This window comes from Crocodylus siamensis, chromosome 1 (assembly GCF_052110815.1).
Source record: "Crocodylus siamensis isolate JL-2025a chromosome 1, ASM5211081v1, whole genome shotgun sequence".
NCBI classification, from domain to species: Eukaryota; Metazoa; Chordata; order Crocodylia; family Crocodylidae; genus Crocodylus; species Crocodylus siamensis.
Window position 1 is genome coordinate 39,996,329 of NC_143395.1, and position 21,550 is coordinate 40,017,878.

Genomic DNA, 21,550 nt, shown 5'->3' on the forward strand with positions numbered 1-21,550 from the left:
TTGCCAGCAGATCAAGGAAAGTGATTATTTCTTTCTACTGGGCACTGGTGAGGCCATATCTGAAGTACTTTGTCCTGTTTTGGGCCCTCCAGTACAGAAAGGATGAAGGGAAACTGGAGAGAGTTGCACAGAAGTCAACAAAAATGGTTAGGAGGCTGAGGCACATGGTTTATGAGAGGCTGAGGGAGCTGGGCTTATCTAGAGAAGAAAAGACTGAGGTGAGATTTAATAGTAGCCTTCAACTACCTGAAGAGGGGTTCAAAAGAGGATGGAGCTAGACGGTTCACCGTGGTGGCAGATGACACAATAAGGAGTAATATTTTCAGCAAGGGAGGTTTAGGTAAGATATTAGGAGGAATTTTCTCACTAGGAAGATAGTAAAACACTGGAACAGGTTACCCAGAGAGGTGGTCGAAGCTCCATCTTTGGACTTTGACTCAGGTGGGGAACTTATGGGCAGGATCCCCTGGGAAGCCAGACTGATGGGGTAAGGAGTCCAGGAGAGCTGGGTGTTAAGGCTGTGCGAAGCTTTGGTCACTGAGTCGATTTGAAGGACATTCATTCCAATTTGGCAGCTGAATCTCCAAATCCAAATCAAATCAGGAGACCCATTAATCTCTCTGAATCAAATTGGAAGCCTCTGATTCAATTCAGAGTGATTCTTAGAAATTCAGCGATTCAGCCATAGACACAACTTTATATGTTTTTTCTACGTACCTTGAGGTATGTAGAATGCTGAGAGGGTGGGATGAAGCATCCCGCGGGAGTGTGGGAGCTGTCCCTCACACACTCAGAGGCGGACCCAGAAGTGGACCAGAAGTATTTCTGGCCCACTTCTAGGTCCACTGCTGAGCGCACAGGGGAGATCACCTTGCTCTTATGGGATGCTCCATCCACCCCAGCACCTCAGCATTCATGAGCTGCACCTGGCACCTCAAGGTACATAGAAAAAAACATGAAGCTGTGTCTATGGCTGAATCGCTGCTTCTCTGAATCAGAATAACATCTTCAGATTCGGCTGAATTGAATCGGGACAGTGATCTGAATCAGCTAATTAAAACACTGTACCCTGAATTGGACCGAATCCAAATTTGAATTGAATACTGCCTGCTCCACATGCTCCTACTGGCTGTACTTCAAAGAAGCCTTACTGAGAGTGCAGGTAAAACTTTGAAAACTCATGGCAATGAAGTCCCATATAATTAAACAAAGGCAAACATAGTGCCCATATTTAAGAAAGAGAAGAAGGAGGATCCACGAAACTGCAGACCAGTCAGTTCCACCTGAGTCCCCGGAAAAGTCTTGGAGGAGATCTTCAAGGAATTCATTTCTAAACACTTGGAGGAGAAAAAAGCGATTACGAACAGTCAGCGTGGGTTCAGCAGGTGCATATCATGCCTGACCAACTTGATTGCCTTCTATGATGAAGTGACTGGCTCTGTGGATATGGGAAGACTGTTGGATGTGGTGTACCTTGATTTTTGCAAAGTTTTTGATACAGTCTCCCAAAGCATTCTTGCAGGGACACTAAAGCAGTATGGTCTGGATGAATGGACTGTAGGCGGCCAGTAACAAGTGGAGTGAGCCAGGGGTTGGTCCTGGGGCTGGTTTTGTTCAATGTCTTCAGCAATGATCTGGAAGATGACACAGAGTACACCCCCAGCAAGTCTGCAGGTAACACCAAGCTGGGGGAATAGTAGATACACTGGAGGGTAGGGCTAGGATTTAAAGTGACTTAGACATATTGAAGGATTGGGCCAAAAGGAATATCATGAAGTTTAACAAGAACAAACGCAAAGTTCTGCACTCAACATGGAACAATCCCATGCACCACTACATGCTGGGGGCTGACTGCCTGGACAGCAGCTCTGCAGAAAAGGATCTGGGGGTAACAGTGGACAATAAGTTGAATATGAGCCAGAAGTGTGCTCTTGTTGCTAAGAAGGTTCAAGGTTGCATTGTTAGGTGTGTTGCCAATAGGTCAAATGAAGTGATTATTCCCCTCTATTCAGCACTAGTGAGGCCACATCTGGAGTCTTGTGTTCATTTTTGGGCACCCCACTACAAAAAGGATGTAGATAAGTGGAGAGAGTCCAGCAGAGGGCAACAAAAATGGTGAGGGGGCTGGAGGACATGACTTAAAAGGCAAGACTGAGGGAACTGGGCTTATTTATTCTAGAGAACAAGAAACTGAGAGTGGATTTAATAGCAGCCTTCAACCAGCTGAAGGGGCAAAAGAGGATGAAGCTAAACTGTTCTTAGTGGTGGCAGATGACAAAACAAGTAACAATGGTCTCAAGTTGCAGTAAGGGAAGTTTAGGTTGGGTATTAGGAAAAGCTTTCTCACTAGGAGGATAGTAAAGCACTGGAACAGGTTATCCAGAGGGGTTGTAGAATCTCCCTCCTTGGAGGTTTTTAAGACCTGGCTAGACAAAGCCTGGGTTGGGATTATATAGTTGGGGTGGTCCTGCTTTGAGCATGAGTTAGAAATAGATGACCTTCTGAGGTCTCTTCTAAACTCAATTTTCTATATTTCTATGATTCTGACTTTGACTGTCTAGACTAATTCAGTTGGGACCACCTTTTTTTGGCAGGTGTGCCACAAATTAGCTCTGTATCCCCTCCAAGTGCCACTCTGATCCTATTCTCCTGCCCCAAATGCTGCTTTGCTTTCTGCTGGCAGCATCGTGCTTCCTGCCCCCTCTGTTACTCTGCTTTCTGCTTCCTTCTGTATGCTCCCTGTCTGATTTGCTACTTTTCTTTCTACTTCCAGTTCTATGTACTGCTGTACTGGCTATCCTTTCCTGATCTGCCACGTGACACACACAGTCTGCCCATGCCACTTGAAACCCCTATGCCACAAGTTGACCACACCGATCTCATCCAGTCATTCAGGTTTTTGAAGATAAATTACATTCCTCTTACATCATTCTCTGAAGTTATCCTCTGAAATAGTGTTCTCTCTATGTATTTAGGAAATAGTGGAAGAGGAACTGAATATGGGAGAACAAAAATAGTTTGGGTCTATCTAAATAAAAACTTAACCTTAATGACCATGATATGGAGCCAAGTCTCATATGGTGCAATTTTCTTAAACCCTGAAGATTCATGCTTTAAGCTAAACATAACTCACAAACTGCTTTTGGTAAAATTCAAATAAAGTTGCTGAGAACGTTGTACCTTGTGACATTTAGTGATAGGAATATCGGCCATCAAAGTCTGCAATTTCCTTTCCCCTGAGAGGCAACTGCAGTCAAAAAAGATGTCTTTAGAGGCAGAAAAGTAAAGAGCAGACCCCTAAAGGCTCACAGAGGCATTCTATTAATTTTATCACCATTAAAAAAATATTCTATGCTGGGACAGGTTCTTTCACTGATGGATCTTAAACAGAATCTGTGAGGAAGCATATGACAGTGTAGAGGTTAAAAATTTTACACTTGTCACAGAGTGGGTGGTGTGTTGAGATGCAGACAAAGGTACTTTAATCAATGATAAAGAAAACTGAGAGACTTCTAATAAACAGTACAAAATTGGAACAGAGGACAGAGCAAGGAAGCTGGTTACGTACTGTTTTGAGAAAAGCTTTTTTATATTTCTAGGAATACTTTAAATCTGTGTTATTCCCCAGATTCCAACTACATACATCTAAATAAAACAAGTTACATAAAGAGATTGTTAATAATCCATGACCCAAGACTTAAAAGTGAATCAGGATTCAAATGCTGAACATGACTAGCTTCCTGAATTAAGTCTAGAGACAACAGTAGCAGTGTTAAAGCATAATAGCACAGTAGAGAAATACACATTCATAATGCATACCATCAGTGCTGCTGAAAGGCCTAAGAAAATATATATAAGGATAATGCAAACACATCTTAAACCACTATCACAAAGAAATTTTCAGACAGAAGAAAAAGTTAGCATGTACAATTTTAATTTCTTGTTGTAATCAGTCAACTTCCCTTAATGAGGGATTAATTTGCTAGAACTGCTCTTTCCATTGCACATAAAATTGTATCATCTATGTCAATTGCATTATTTTAAGATGTCATGCACCTATGCCCTCCGCTATCAGGTCACAGCTGAACTGAGTAGGTGTACAGGTTGAAAGCAGAGGGCGACAAGACTTAAAAGACTTTGCTTAAAAGGTCTCCTTTACCTTGCCTATTTTGTTGCTGAAACATTGAGTTTTTGAAGAAATACCAGTTGAAAAATTAAGATCAAAGCTATTGCCTCTCTACTTGAGAACTGATAAAGCAGGATTGATTACTTCTCTAATTTGAATCAAACCCAGTGGCAGAACGGTAAAAATCCATCTAAACAAATTATGCATCTTCTGTAAAATGTAATTAGTATCAAAAAAATCCTTCCTACTATCAAAAAACCCTATGTTATCCACTTCCAGATAAACCACTGGAGTTAGGCAGAAGGCAGGAATTCTGGTTGAGAACGTCAGATACCATAGTTATTGAATACCATAGATGTTGAACATACATCTGAAGTGCTGTACACAAAAGGGAGAACTTGTTTTAGTAGTAACTGTGGATGTCAGTTACTATGTCTTCCAAATCCTTCCCCAGATTCTCAAATATATTCCAATTCCAACACTGGAGTTAATATTGGACTTAAATAACCTAATAGTTAATATGAATATTCAATATACATGAGAAGTATATTTTTCTGTTCAGTATTTTAAAATGGAGCACAGAAACTAAACAAGAAGCTTCCAAGTTTATTAAGGATCACAGAGACTAACTAGAGGAGGAATCTAGCATATTAAGAATATAATTGTCCTCTGCTGTAGCACTGATACAAGTGATACGATGACAACATAAGGGGAGGTGCAAATTTTGAGTTAAGCCTAGTATCTTCTTAGGCACTGAAGTACTACATATATATGGTTAAAGGCATCTTTCCCTTTTCTTTGATCCTTAACATATGAAAGAAATCACAAGTGTTTTCATGGACTGTGTGCATCTCTAGTTTTAAGTTTTCTCATAAAATCTGCCAAGTGGTAGATATCACATTGACATCAGTTTTGATTTCATCATCACCTGATTCAGACAAGTCATTATGGAGTCTAAACAATGCTAGAAAGAAGGTAAGGATTCCAAAATTTATGGTAATTATAACCCAATCCTTTTGACTGAGCTGAAAGAGAACACATCTCTACAAGTGACCTCTAGCGATTGATCACAGGGTGCTCAAAAAAGTTGTCACTTAATTCATGGATCAAATAGGACTTACAGGAAAGAAGTCTGGATAGGACAATTGTTATATACAAGTTCTCCAGAGTCATTTCAGAGGGTACAATAGCTACACTTGACTGACCTAGAACCAGGCACTGTTAGAGTCCTCATGCTGAGGCTGCATCTCAACAGACAACAGATACAGGATACAAGTACTTGTTCAGTTTCTTATGGAGGAGACTTGTCACCTCCACAAAAAAGAGATTTCACATTGGAAGATCTGTATTGCAGGAGGGTTTCTCTCAACAGGGTGAATGCCTGTATGCTTTCGCAGAAGATGGACCTGACTTCCACAGTGTTAGAGAAATCCTGGCACCAAATAAACTAGTTTGATATTTTTTTTTGAGGCTTAACTAAATATGAAGGATAGGACTTTGCTTCAGTGGCTGTTTGAGGGTCTGAAAGGCAGAGATTTAGATTTTATGTTCTCTCAGGCCTGAGGTTGGAGGTATAAATAATTATGAATTTAATGTCTTTCCAAAAGCTACATAGAAAAGCACATAGCCTGCATACACCATATGAATTAAAAATGACATATTCAAATAATTTAAACCCATCTGTTTTTGTCCTTTGGGTATGTATTATAGTCTCAATGCCATTTAATTGGACAGAAGCAAGTCCACGAGTCTAACAGAATAATTATACCGAAAGTTAACAAATTCATTAAAAAACTCCAAGAGTGCGTCCAGATGACCCTGCATGTGCTCCTGTGAGACGCTGCAAGGCACATGTGCAGGAAGGAGAAAATGTTCCCAGTGCTGCAAACGTAGATATCCCCTGGATATCCAGAGGTCACAAAAACCTTCAGACAAAAAATCTGGGGCAGGGCACAGTCCCAGACCATGCCCTTTGGCAATGGGAGGCTGAATCCTCCACAGAGATGTTCTGGCTGGAGCATCTCTATGGTTGGCCCTTGCCCTGGCGCTGAAGCATGCTGCCTGCCTGTGCCAGCAGCAGAACGCTGGACCCAGGCTCCAGTGCCAGTAAGTAAGGAGTTGGGGGGGCTGGAAGAGGGGGGAGGGGACCATGGGGGAGACTCCCACTGGCCCTGCCTGCTCCCCCAGCCTCCCTGATCCCTGCCCCACCTGGCCCCATCTCCCACTTGCCCCCGAGTCCCCCCGAGGCCTGGCCTGGCCCCATCCCCCTGAGCCCCAACAATTGCTGCCCCCCAGCAGCCCAGCAAGAAAAATAAATAACCGCTCAGCACTTACAGGCAGTTCCAGCTACCACTGGGGGTCACTGCCCCCCTGTGCAGTAGGGCCAGGTGACAGCCCCAGCAGCACCAGCCTGGGCCCTGCTGCTTCCCACTGCCCTGTACTACCTGGGGGGTCATGTTCTGCCAGGAAGCCCTGGGGCCACCCCCAGCCCCTGCTGCTGGGGTGAGTAGAGGCTTTTTATTTTTTTTTATTTTCTGGAGGCTGTGTTGGGGGGTGGGGGTGCAAGTGGGGGATAGGGCCAGGCAGGGCAGCAATTGGGGGGTCTAGGGGAAGGGGGGGTAGAACTGAGTGGGCAAGAGCTGCAGGAGATGGTGGGGGATAGGGCCAGGCAAGGCAGCAATCCAGGGGGCTGGAGAAGCAAGCCGGGGTGGGGCATGTGGGGGGCTGGTAGTCTCTGCAGGGGCCATTTGGCCCCTATGGGGGGCTGTATCCCCTGCTGGGGGTAGAGTAGCCCCTGAGGAGGGAGTATAACCCCTTTTGGTGGGCTGTAGCCGCCAAGAGGGGCAGCAAAACGCATAGGTATTAAGAATTCACTTGATGATGATGATAGAGACACTGGTAGGTTCCAGATTGCTTTAACACTATAGATATATCAATAAAGCATTGCCCAACTGATCGCTCTCTGTCTCTCACTCTTTCTCTCTCTCTTTATATATATAGTGGTCTTTTGTTTTAATTGTGGAGAAGCATGGATTTTAGAGTATTTAATAGAGTGACTTTGGGATTTTTTTATCAGGGGTTTTTCATTTTTGAAATAGGGAACACCAGAATTCCTGATAGGGAGGCCAGTGGCAGGACCCTGCTTGCTCTGAGCTGGCAACTTGGACCCAGTTGGAGGTGGCTGACCTCCTGGCCAATTGGGACCAGAAGGACATGTTTTGACTGTTCAAAACAGACCACCACACTGGAAACATCTTCTGGGTGATAGCTGCCCAGATGGCCAGGCAGGGGGCACACATGGCAGTAGTGCCGCAGAAAAGCCAACCATACCCCTTCTCACCTTCTTTCTGCAAACCCCACATCCCTGCATCACACACCCATCATGTGAGAAGAAAACCAAAAGCACACATCAATACATATAGATATTTAGAATGTATTTTATCATTAAGATAGAGACACTGGTAGGCTTCCAAATTGCTTTAACATAGTAAATATATTAATAAAGCATTGCCCAACTGCATTCCCCTCCCTCTCTCTCTCTCTCCCCCTAGATATATACATGTATATGTATATGTGTATATATATATGTAGAGGAGTCTTTTGTTCTAATTGGAGAGAACATGGATTTTAGGGTGTTTAAAAAAATGGATTGGGAATGCTGCTGGAGCAGTCCACCTGGCACAAGGGTTAGTGTCCCCCGATACCAATTGGCCAGGCTCCAGAAGCTCCTGAGAGCAAGTAGTTCTGAGCTGCTGTCTAGGGCAGGTTTTTATATTGCTGGGGCCTGCACAGTTGCTGTGGCTACCCGTGGCTGCCGATCCAGGAGGAGCCAGGCAGAGTTATTTTTCACCAAGTGGCACAATTTGCCTCACACCAAAGTGCATGTCCAGGTGCGTGCCCTGAGGCAAAAAGCCCCAGCTCAAATTTGCACCACTTCTATTTGAGCTGCTGCACGTGCATGTGCTTACATGTGTAGACATGCCCCCAGAGTCTGAATACTATTAACACAATGAAAATATTATTAGTAAAACCAGGAAAGCTATAGGTTATGGAGTTGACTATATTGAAATTTATCAAAAAAAAAAAAAGGTCAATTTGCCATCGCATATTTTGTATACTAATGTCTTGATATATTTACTAGCTAGTATATAAGACCAATGGACTTATCAAATCCCCGACAGTAATGTGCATATTCAGATTAACATCTTTGAAGGCTTTATCTGATAGAGTAAATAGCAGAATAAATTTAGCAAGAAGAAACTCTAACATTTTCTATCACTTTATTTTAAGGCACTTTTTTTGTAAAATTTCTGATCCTATTTTATAGCCAGAGACAAAATGTAAATAGATTAATTCTACGGGTCACATTACAAAGATCATGTTTTATAGCTGTAAAGTTTCTACAGAGTATGAAAATAAATTTGGGCATTGTATTGTCCCAAACTTCTTGCTGATGGCCCAAAACTTTAATCTAAATTGTATGCATCTAAATTTAAACAAGGAGTTTTATATTGAGGCATTAAATACAAATTTTGCATATTAAATTTGTATTAATATTAAGTGATACAAGTTAAAATAATTTGGCTTTGACTTTTATAGTTTTCTCAACCATTCTGAACTGACATCCACAGTTGTGCTAATAGGTGGTGTGGGTGCTAAGGTGCATGGCTGATAGCCCCAAAGTTGCAAGCTCAAGGTCACAGGAAAGGCATTCACAGTGCGGCCCTGTTAGATTCCAACTAATCTTCAAGTTCAACTAAATACTTTGTCAGAAAAACATGAAAAAGGAAGTCCATTGTTATATCTGTTTGATTAGTGCATGAGCCAAAAACACGTCTAATGTATATGCTTTGTGTATATCCAGGAATTCTTGATTATGAAGTTAAAAGCACTATATCATACCTTGATAAATAGCTTTGAATCCAGGTGAGCCAATGCTGTCATCAGATTGTAAATGGAGCCACATCTGGTTGCTCATGCTCACAATAAGGTCAGGAACACTAGATCCTGTGAGTCTGTATATAGAATAAACTGAAATGTCATTTCTGGATACATTGCTTACACATATATGATATTAAAATGATATTTTAACAAGTTTTTAATAAATGTACTCTACTGTTCAAATGAGAGGGCTTATTTTAGCATTGACACACTATGTTGGCATAACAATGAATTTTAGAAAGACTCTTTTACAATGTGAATTATCTATTAATTCAACTTAAATATACCCAGGTGTTGTAAGTCTATAACTTACTTTGTGGGAAGGTCAGGAAGGATTAGGGGTTGGGCTAGCAGGTCTTCAGGGGGAAGTTGTGGGGGTTGGGAGGGGCTTGGTGGTTCTGTGAGGAATGTTGTTCGTCTTGGATGGGGGGAGACTGGGGTTAAAAATAGCTTAGTATGGATTGGAGGAGTGTAGCTCCTCCACAGGTGCCAGATCTAACCTCTCTGAAGGTCTATACAGTTCAGCACTTAGACTTACCTAACCCTAGTTAGGCTAATCTAAGTGTAATGTTTGCATGTACCCTAAGAGCTAAGGCCTATATGTTTGCTTAGAATAAAGGATGTTTTTACAGCATGAAGTTATTCAAAATAGGACTTCGAATTATTTTTTTTTTACAGTTCTCCTCTTGTGTGGTGGAGGATGGATGGGGGGAGGGGGTTGCTTGCCGTTGTTGGTTGGAGGTCCACACAGACTGCTGTGTGGTGTGCAGCTCTGGACTGCAAACAGGCACCTATTACAGCCCCCTGCTGTGCCAAAGTTGAGCAGCCCTGATCTAGAAAGTGAAAGAATCAGGTTCTTTTTTCTCCGCAACCTAAAAGCATTCACATCTATACTGCACCTATACTGCATACCTGCCCAATGCCCGCTCCAACACGCTCTAATTAGAACATGTCAGAGTAGGCTCAATTAATCAAGTCTCCTGGAGCGTGATATTAACATGCTCCAGCAGCTCCAGCGTCATATGTATTCAGCATCCCCATGCTTCAAAATGGTAATGGGATGCTTTAACTGAAGTTCACTGAATGAGCTTCAGTTAGTGTCCCTGCTGCCATTTTGAAGTGTGGGATGCTAAATTCATGAGAGGCTATAGGTGCTTTAATTAGAGCAGACACAAAAAGCCACTGTAATTAAAATGCCCTCCACCCACCCCCTGGAAAATGTGTGAAGACACCCTCAATTCCTATCCTCCCAGGAAAGAGCCTTTATCAGGAAGACAGAAGCTGGGATTGCTAGTTTTCTGCATGCATCGTGCTGAAGATGCGCTATTGTTAAGTCACACAAGAAAGACATAGTTGCAAAAAGATGGTACCAAGCTGAACTGAACTCTCCATGCTTCTCAGTGCTGGAAGCTGTAGGCTGCATGGCCCTTCAAAAGAAATAACCTTATCTGTCTCTTCCACCATTTGCAAGTCCTTATGGACAGCAAATAACATCAAATAGTAGTCTTTAGCATTCTCTTCTTTTGGTAGATCATTAAGTGAGTATTACTGATTGACATGATGGAATCACACTTCAGATAACTTAGAGCTGTACACTATTTTATTTTACCTAAGTGGCAATTAGAGTGAGATAGTTTAATAAAATATTTCAAAGTACAACTAAAGATGTATATATTGTCCTCCAGTATAACCATATAATTATAATTAACCTCAACCTATTTCCCCAGTCACAATGCTTTACCCATTTAAATGCTATTTTTGAAAATCTTAAGCATTCAATAGTAAAATTTCAATTTTTCATAATAATTTTGATTCTCTGTCAAGGAAAATGGAATGACAAAACTCCCACTCTCTGTATGTTTGGACAGCTTGTTTATATTTCATTATCTGACAAAAGGTAAGATCCTCTTGTAAGACATCCTGGAAGCTGAAAGATTCCTTGCTTTTCCTTTCTCTATTTCTGTCATCTGTTGCTCAGTTATCTAGCATTATTAGTTAAAAGTATGAAACAGATTTTTCTTGAAATATTTTCCAATATCAAAACCATAGTTTTATCTTTTCTTTCTTATTCATGATGAGGAATTTTGTTTTTTGTTTGTTTCTTTTTGGTGGGCGGGTGGTTTGGGGTTTTTGTTTCTTTTTGTTGTTGCTTTTAAAGGAAGGGATTTCTAATTTCCAATCCCTTGTTTGTTACTTGTACAGTAGCTAATACCACAATCCTCTAATTTTGACTGGGAAACTTTGGATGTTGTTACTGATATTCCACATAAAGATTAGAAAAATGGTTTAGACCCAGCCCAGATATATTTGGTGAACTTTTCCCTTTCCAGTACTGCGGGAAGTATTTTTAAAAAATAATGGTATATTTTGGAGGATTTATAAAACTGCATTAGGCAAACCAAAGCACATGATTAGCCAACTTGAGCAACATAAAATTGTCACTAATTTAGAAAGGACAATCACATCAGTACTATGAAATTCCTGCAAAGGTATGCACATCTGCAAGAATGGAATCATAAACATTTTCTGAGCTCTAAGTACTCCTTAGGACTGAATGACCTCTCATTGATTTTGCAGGGTATTCTTCCCCTTCTATGGTGGCAGTCTGACATTTGACAGTATCACTTTATTCTTCATAGATGATGAATGGGACACACAATTTGTATGCTTAATTGCACCCATATGGCAAGCCAACACTCCAAGGCCTTGACTTCGGATACTGCTCTATGCAGCTAGTGTCACTGGTTAATTTAGCTTAGCTAAATTATACTTTCTATACTTCTAATTTTATCAACTGTGTAGGCATTTCAATAATTGGTACCTGAAATCTGAAATACTCAATCACACTATTAAAAATTACTTCTATCCTCTATATCAGACAAACCCTGTGAATAACATTACTGTTCCTGCTTTTTGCATACTATAAAAATAAGGTAAGTTATTGTAAAGTCAAACTGAGGTGTGTTTTTCCCAGCTACATACAGAAAAAAATAATGAGTATTCTTTAGCAATTAAGGAGGTTGAGATTGTTTTTAAACCTCCATTAGGTTTCTAAACTGTGCATGAAAAGAGGAGAAGAATCAGGAATTATTTTAAAAATGTATCTTTCTTATGAAACATAACAAGGAAGCAGTTTTTTTAATTCAAGTGCACAAAGCTGAACAGTTTATATTATGGAAAATTACATGCAGGCTTTTTATCTTGATAGTTGACTTTAAGTACTAAACTTCTAATCACCAAGTCCTGATTTCATACTATTCAAACCAGATAAACAATTATTTTTTATTATTATATATTATTAAAGTCATAAAAGGTTTATGGTATGACAGAATTAGTAAAGGTTTTAAACTGAATTTTATTAAAGCATATTAAAGAATCTTGCAAAGAATATCTGAACAACATATGCCAAAGCACTGCTTGACTTCTCAAATGTAAAACATGTGTTGTCTTAAATTATAAGAAAGTAAGAGCATGAGAGATTATCGCCTCAATCTCAGGTCAGTCTCTGGTCCCCAGCAAAAAAGGGGAATAACTAACTGAAAGAGAATTTTTGCTTAGTTCCTGCAGCTATGGACCGGAACATCCTCAGTGCTGATGGAAGATTCAGAAAATTTAGCTAGCAGCCATCAGTTGCTAATGGTAAAACACCTACACTCTGGTCAATTTGGATAGATTTTCATGGGACCAGTAAAAAGCACTGCTTTGACATCAGAGTGACCCATCCACGTATGTGCACAGACAGACACACACACATGTGCACACACTATTTAAGTATATAACAAATAAATCAACACATACTGGCAAATCAACTTACTTTTCCTAAACTGATTTTCAGACTTGGATTTTTGTAACCCAGCTGCACCCAATTATGTACTTCCCCACCCCCCTCCAAATAGAAGAGATAGTAGGCCCAAGCTGCCAAGTGCAGCTCCCAGGGTCTGGTAGCCCCATGTACCTCTATGTGCACCGAGTATCCTGGGACCCAAGCTGCCTCCTGCAGCTCCTAGGGTCGGCCCCATGCATTGAGCTGTGCACCAGGTGGGGGCCCCAGAAGGCTCTCCCTGCTCCCTGGGCCAGGCTCCAGTGGTGGCTCCTCCAGTGGTGTCTTCAGGAGCCTGGGGCTATTGCTTGCTGGGCAGCTCTCCCCAGCTTTTCTCAGCTTCACTCTTCTTGAGTACCCTGCCACATCTGCTGAGTGCTGGGCACCCAGCTCCTTTTATTGACTCCAGAGGCTCTGCCTCCAAAGGCTTGCCAGACCTGCAGCATGCAGACTTCAATCAGGTCCGGGAGGCTCTTTGCCCCAACCCCCATGTAAGGGGTTGGGACAGCCCCACCCAGCCCTTACCTGATTGGTGGAAGGGCTCCACCAATCATAAAGAAGATTTTCCAAGGCTGTTTGAGCTGGGCTGCATCAGTAAGTATGCCACACTTATTTTTGCTGAAATTTACCCAAAACTCCATTTGAGATAGATTTATGCATGGAAAAGGCATGACTAAGTCTGAGTCAGGCAACTTCGTAAACAACTGAAAACAGAATTTTAACATGGGAAAGTCTACCCAGAGATGTTGCTGCTAGTTCAGGCTATAATAGGAACTGTAAATATTGTAAATGGTACCACTATGTTGTTGCAGAGACTTTTCTCTTTTCTAAACTCAGTACTTCAGGTTAAACATTTTGACAAATGAAAAACCATAATATCTGATGTACAGGGATAAAATAATAACTGAAAGACTCAAGACATCCCATGACTGACAGGTATTTAAAGCACTCTTCTAGAAAAAGGGTGTCTCCAATGATACCTGTTCCTCCCACCTTCTCAGTACAACAACATTTGGGGGAAAGGAGGCCTCCAGTCCTACACCTTCCTTTTAATCCTCTTCATCTTCAGACTGACCACGTAGTTTGTTCTGCCTCTAGCCCTACTTCCTAGAATTAACTTATAATCTCTAAATCAGGTAGTAATGACAAGTTACAGTTATGTGCATGCTTTGCCATCAGGTTGCAGCAGCTATCTTGGGGATCAGAAATTGATCTGATATTGTCATGTTTTGTTCTGTGAAGAAGAGTAAGAAAGAGAAACTCAACATCCATAGAGATTCTGATGTGATTTAGATAAGCACTTTTTACATGTTGCATCAATCAGGACTTTAAATTTTATGATGTTTCATGACTGTTAAAAATAAATAGATATGAGTTCTGTGAACAGTGATTTTGTGGACACTTCCAAAGAAATTTTGACTTTTAAGTCACCCTTGGAAATGTATTTGGCATAAACATCTTGAATTGTATTTTAAGAGTTCTCAAGAACTCACAAATTAAACCTACCTAAAAGACATTTTGGTACTGCATCATCCCACTGGGAAGCATAAAAAAAACTTGAAAGGTGTTGTTCAACCTTCATTTATTGTAAACGGAGGTGTTAAAACTGACTATTAGCAAGGTTTGGTTAGAAAATTACTTTGACATTTTGCTATCAGCTGTCTCAGTTACAAAAAAAAAAGTCAGCAGTTGCATTTGTAATACACAAAAGACTAGCTTTATGAGGCAGTGCATTTGCACTCCTGAAAGGGACAGAGTCACAACCAAATAAATATTAGGCTTGCTTCTCTGTAAACTTAGTGACAAGCAGCAATGCTCCCATACATGGCACGGTCTTCTGCATGTGCCACCTTTCAAAATGAAAGCATCACACCTGTGTTTGCACAGTTCTGTAGGAAAGCTGATCAGTAGTTCCTCTCAGTTAATTAGTAATGCAGATAGGGCCACACTTATTCTAGTTCACATAAAGCAGCTTACTGGGTGTGTCTACACGTGCGCCTGACTGTGCAAGTCCCAAATGACTGTGCAGTAACTGCCGGTACTGTGCAGTCCTGGTGCCACATGGGTTACTTCCAACCCTACTGCACAGTAGCTTGTTGCTATTGCATAGTAGCGGTGGCATCACGGTTCATGCCTGCTGATGCTATGTCATCACAGCAACAAGCTATGGTGATGTAGCATATTGTATAGACGCTCCCACTCCTTCCAAACATGTTAATAATGTATTTGATTGGATGCTGTAAAATTTGTTGTTCACAACTGTGCATTAGTCTCCTTATAAAAATGCAGGGATTAAAGATTATTATCTGCTATTCTAAAGTATTAGTGAATACTGTAATATCATAGGAAAATTTTAGTGCACTGTATTTTGGCCTTCCTTGATTTTGGCCATAGATTAATTTGGAGCTGTTGTTATTCAAGTTCTGTCTCAAGATGTTCTTAACTGCACTAATAATGTGCAAAGCATTGCAACCAGGAGCCAAAGTATTTCATGGGATATGTACTATTCATAGTTTTATAGTTTCATAGTTGGTAGGGTCGCAAGGGACCTGAGCAGATAAACAAGTCCATCCCCCTGCTATGGCAGGAAAGAGTACTGGGGTCAAACAACCCGGGTGAGATGTTCATCTAGCCTCCTCTTAAAGACCCCCAGGGTAGGAGCCAGCACCACTTCTCTTGGAAGTTGGTTCAGGATCCTAGCCGCCCTGACCATGAAGTAGCGCCTCCTGATGTCTAGTCTGAATCTACCCTCTGCCAGCTTGTGACCGTTATTCCTGGTCATTCCTGGCAGTGCTCGGGGGAACAGGGACTCACCCAGTGCCTGCTGGTCCCCGCAACTATTTTGTAAATGGCCACTCAATGCCCCCTCAGCCTTCTCTTGTGGAGACTGAACAGGTTCAGGTCCCTTAACCTCTCCTCATAGGGCCTGCCCTGCTGCCCCCTGATCATGCGAGTGGCCCTCCTCTGGACCCTCTCCATGTTATCCACATCCATCCCAAAGTACAGTGCCCAGAACTGGATGCAGTACTCAAGCTGCGGCCTGACCAGTGCCACATAGAGGGGGAGGATCACCTCTTTGGACCTGCCTGAGATGTATCTGTGGATGCATGACAAAGTACAGTTGGGCTTCCTGACTGTGTCCCCACACTGTCAGCCATTAAAGAAAGATAGAAATGAAAGGACAGGTGGTATGATATAACAAACTAAAGAAATATAAAGGATGAAAGAAAATCTGTTTTGGTTAAAATTACACTGGGGAAGGATTCAAAAAGAAGGGTAATATTATGGTTCTGCTGTAGACCCGAGTTGAATTTTACTCCAGATAGAGATGTCTATATTGTTATATGAACAATCAGCACTATCAAGCATTGTATATTTATAATAGACTAATTTACCAGATACCAGCTAGAGAACAAATGCTACTGTTAATGGTTTTATCCATCCCTCTTATTCGATGAATTGTTATGCTTAGATCACACTCAGAATTTCAGTTTGAACCTGTAACGTTCCATTTTCAGCTATTTATGACTCATATAATTGCTGTGATGCATATAGCCATCTAGGGATTATCTCCACTCTTCAAAGGCCCTTTTTATATCATTAGCATTAGTTATGATCATTGAAAGTATTAACGGAAAAATAAGACTTCACAATAAAACACTCTACTCTCTGTGGTTGCTGAAAGAAACAAATACACTCTCACCACAGAGGCATTAAGAAAGATTATCAAAAAGTTTGAATAACTAATACAGTCAAGGTAAAATTAAAGAATCCTTTCCCACCCTACCTCTCATCACTCTCCTAACCATCCTCTCCCCACACAATGATCTTATTCCTCATATGCCACGGTTTGGTTTCCTACTTCACACTCAGTTCTCTCTCAGCTTCCTCCCCAGAAAACATTTGAACCCCCCCCCAAACAAAATAAGAACTATCTTCCACCTTAATTTTCAAGGGGTTTGTTTGTTTCATTAGGTATAAGAGTTGCTGAAATTCTTCTTATGATTCCAGAAGGAACCTATGAATCTATTAAATCTGCTTTAGAGGTTTTGAGTGAAATAATTTTGCTAGACATCTATGAACAATGAGCCTACTCCATTAAAAGCAAGCAAATAAGCAAACCAGAATGTACAACTTCCATGCAAGTTTCCCATTTTTGCCATCCCCAGCACAAACCTCTAAGCAGTGTGAACCTATATTTGGTTGAAAAGTGACAGCACTATGAAATGTTAATGTCTCCCTCTACCCCAACAAAACATAACCACAAAAAAAAGGGAAAAAAATTATAAATGAACAAACAACAAAAACAAATTAAACCAAAAAAAAGAAGCAATTATTAAATAACACAGAGAATAGAGACAAGAATGTTAAGGATGGTAAAAATGAGGAAACAAATGAACAAGAAAAAAAGAACTAAAAACCGAAGCAACTAGTGAGGAAATCATGTGAGAAAGAATTAGCTGTTGTTTTAGAGCATTAGTATGAAAAGGAGGGGCATGAAGTGAGGAAGTCCGCAGTATGCTAGGCACCCCATGATGGCTAATAATAAAGAATAGCACAGCCTCCTAGGGTGCTTGTATATATGATGTGGTTTTAGTCCTTATGGTTGCATTCTATGCCCCCAAAATTGAAATGGTTAGTTTTTAATTGAAACAATGGGTTTTATTTTTTCATCATTGAGGGCAGAAGCAGTGAGGGGCCCAATCCTTTTTATTTTTTTTTGGTGAAGCCTGCCCACCTTTCCCACAGCCATGGGGCATTAATGTGTGCCATTAATCTGTCAGCTCACTCCCCATCTATAGGAGAGGTGGGCAGGCTCCACAGAGAAAAAAGATCAGGCCCCTCACTGCTTCTGCCTTCAGCAGGTTCCTGCACCTGGCAGGATACCTGGGGCTGCCTGGGAGTGGGCTGGCTTGCCCTTGGGTCAGTGCAGAGAGGTGGCACAAAGGTGGCTAGGTGTGCTGGCAGCCAGGGAGGGTGACAGGCAGGGCCATCCCTCAGGGGTTGTGAATCGGGGTGACTGCCCCAGGCCCCATGCTTTGGGGGCCCCATGGAGCAGGGCGGAGCAGTGGCAGTGCACAGTTGTGCTGAGCGATGCCTCTGCATCCAACTGCTCACCAATGGCGGTGGCAGCTTCTTTAGGTCCAAGGCCCACGGGATTGGAGTGGGGGTGGGGTCCTTCATGGGCTGTTTTGCCCTTGGCCCCACACCCTATTTGTGTCAGTTCTTGTGACAGGGATGGTACATGGTGCACTGGAAGCTTGGACAGGCTTGGGGAAGTTAGTAGCCCAACCAAGTGGCCCAGTGCCTCATGTACAATCCCTGCTACCTTCTCCAGCCACCAGCAGACCCAGCCACCCTCCTGCTGCCTCCCTGCACTGTTCCAGGGGCAAGCCAACCCATTAGTGGGTGGCCCCAGGTGTCCTGCTGGTGGCAGGAGCCTGCTGAAGGCAGGAGCAGCCAGGGGCCCGATCCTTTTTTTCTGCAGAGTCTGCCCACCTCTCTCACAGCCAGGGAGGTGATCTGACCAATGGCTGCAATGTTTCAAGTTGCAACATTTCAAACTATATTACAATAGGATGTAATTTAGTTTGCAACAATGTGTAAAGTACTTGAACAGTGCTTGAGTATTGGTGACAAAATGTCTAGTACTAATTCAGTTATTAATTGGTCCTAGCAAGTAAAACTGTCTCCATGTGTCTTCCATATTAAGGTAATTCTAGTTTGCAGCCAGTCAGAAGAAGATTCCCAGGATACTTTTGAGGTCAGAGTACCTCACTCCCACTCTTTTCTGCCACGTCTCCATGATAAAAGAGGAAAATAAAGGATGTCAGGGTGGGAGGCTAATTGCATGAATGATCCTTGGTGATACCTTACTATAGCAAGAGCTCTGCCGATCCCTACACCCTCTCCTGATCCACTGGGTGGTAACTCATTGTCCATATAACATTAGAAAAAGTCCACAGGATCCTTTTGTTATGCTTGTACCTTTAACATAAATCAAAAGAAACTTAGTCCTGGTTAATCCTCACCGGGACTCTGAAAGTGAAAACATTTTTTATCTAAACAGTTTATTAGCCTTGGTGCAGATATCTGAGCTTTATCCTTGTTCTATTTTCTGGGAGGATTCCCACCTCCTTCAGTCCAATGGAAATAATGAACAAAATAAAAATACCTGTCTGTGTATCTCAGTATTTACAATACCTCTGTCTTGGCCTTCCTCACAGGGCTAGCTGACTGGAGTGTTGGATTTCATTCTGGCTATTTTGTCACAGATATGTCTCTCTCTGTAGCAAATCTGCAGCTAGCTTCAAGCAGCACTGTTGCTTGTGCTTCTTTGCTTCTCTCAGCACTTTCTGCTCCCTCACTGTCAGGGTGAGGAACTTCTGGTTGTTGTTTCTGCCCCTGAGTCTGCTCTGAGTCATTCTTCATACTGGAGCTCACCTTCCTTCCCCCTTCCCTCTAGAAGCACTGGGAGAAGAAAGGTTCCTTTGTAGCTCTATGTATCCTAGGTGATGGGACAGCTGCAGGGAAACACCCTTCAAACCCTGGTTTCTTCCTCTCTGCCCCAGGTATTCCTGCGCTTCCTTTACACGATGCAAACTCATTTAAGATTCCCAAAACTTGCATATGTGTAATGTGTGACATTAAGCCACACAAAGGGACATGTTCATCATGTGTACATTGGAACATTGTCACATGTACACATGCCCCTAAACATTAACTCATGGATTAGTCTCCTCCAATGCTAAGCAGCAGATATCATGTCTCTCCAAATCACAGTCCCTTTGCAACGATCCTGCTCAAACAGTGGACCTCAAATGTGGACAATAATTAAGGTTCAAACTGGTTCAGCATCTACTGTTAAGCTATTGACATATTTTACTATAATGTGCTTTGTGACTCTTCTGTAGGATCTTATATATACAATGTCTGCATGCACCCAATATTCATTCAATGGCAAAAGTGTATGTGTTAGCATTTTTACACAAAAGGATCTTGTTTTATCCCAGTGAATTAATGTTTATGTTTCCTGGACTTTTTATTTGTTTGTCTGTTTGGTTTTTTTTAGTATATTAAAAGCTTATTTAATTTTAATTGCTTTTTAAAATTCTCTTTGTACTCCCTATGCCTAACTTCCTAAGCATTTGTGAAGTATAAAGCTTAGGACCTTGAGACCCAATGAGGATACTTTATAGCAAGACATAATCCTTAATTACCTATTTAAATATGTATGTAATACAGAAAAACCCTCTGAATGGCAGTAAATTTCTATATTAAAATAGTTAACTCATGTACTTACACATACAATACTGTCCTGGTATCCCCAACTTTCCCAGCATCCCCTACAGTTAGGGTATCATATCCTCTTTCTAACTCAAATTCTTCAAAAGCAAGCTTGATGACCTGTTTGAATGAAAAGGTACATATTAATTCAATATTAATTTAAAATATTCTGCAAATTATGTTATTTGTAATATGATTAACAATTGATTCAGCTACTTTGCATCAGACACTGAAACACTGACTTCAGTAATTACTTAATTGTAGCAAAATCTAAAGAAAAATAAATGCAGGATAAAGGTTTCCATATTTTTTCATACCAAAGAGAAATCTTTGCCGTAACACAATAAGGACAGCTATCACAGAAGGCACAGGCATCTCTGATAGTTAGAAAAATAATACTTTAAAGAATACTTCTCTTTCTGAGTTGTTATGGTTGTTTATTATTGATTATAATATAAATTAATTTTGTGGCATTGAAAATGTACAAGATAGCAAACAAAGGCAATATAAAGTACAGAGAAAATATTACATTTTAATATGAAAATCTCAGAAATACTACATACAGTATTTTCTGTTTGGGAGGAAATGCACAATAAAAGGTGAGGGTATGCAACATATTAATATCCACCTCTTGAGAGAAAGGAAAGGAAGGAATAGCTCTTAATTACACATAAAACTGACTACATAAATTGTAGTAATGCTCAGAATTCAATATGAAAATGTTGATAAATTACATCATAAAGAAAGAAGTAAAAATATAAAATTGTTTCTTCTAGAAATGTTTGCATATTTATTTGTTCTCTATTGAAATTATAGCTCTTATGTGATCAGTCATACATCAGGTATGGAAAATTTCTTTTCAGAAAGCAAGACAAAACACCCCAAAAATAACAAACAAAAAAAGCCAAATGAGAATACAAAACAGGGATTGGATTAAGTTTTATGTCAGTCTGCAGTTGTTAATACAACTCCTTTTTTTCATATCAAGTTTTCTGAAGAGAGTGTCCCCCAATAAAGGATTATTACTGATGCTGATTCGCTATACTAGGACAGTTTCTGACCCAATATTTTCATGAAAAGTTAGTTTCTTTTTCCATCAGCATTTTGACCAGATCCTGGCTGACAGCTGAAATGCTGGTGCACTCGATATCCTGAGGCTAGAGACAGAAATTGTCAAATGAGGATGTGTGTCAGGATACATCCCTGCACAGCTGATCTACTTCATCAGACAAAACACATGTCCTCTGTTATCCCACCATTGATCTCGTGGGACAATAGGCAACGTGTTCCCCATTTCCTGAGATGCACCCCTAGCAAACTCTAGGGTTCCTGGAGATTGTTGGGGATACATAGCTACAAGTGGGGAAAGCAGGGAC

General features: G+C 41.1%; 1 protein-coding gene across 1 annotated transcript in view; it reads right to left on the minus strand.

Annotated features, from left to right (window-relative positions):
- Nucleotides 1-21,550, minus strand: part of CSMD1 (CUB and Sushi multiple domains 1) — a 2,270,760-nt gene that overhangs the window by 629,792 nt on the left and 1,619,418 nt on the right. The window contains exons 11-12 of the mRNA XM_090033387.1: nucleotides 20,191-20,294; nucleotides 9,029-9,141 (exon numbers count right to left, since the gene is read on the minus strand). Coding sequence (XP_089889513.1) covers nucleotides 9,029-9,141; nucleotides 20,191-20,294 — 217 coding nt within the window. The remainder of the gene's footprint in view (nucleotides 1-9,028; nucleotides 9,142-20,190; nucleotides 20,295-21,550) is intronic.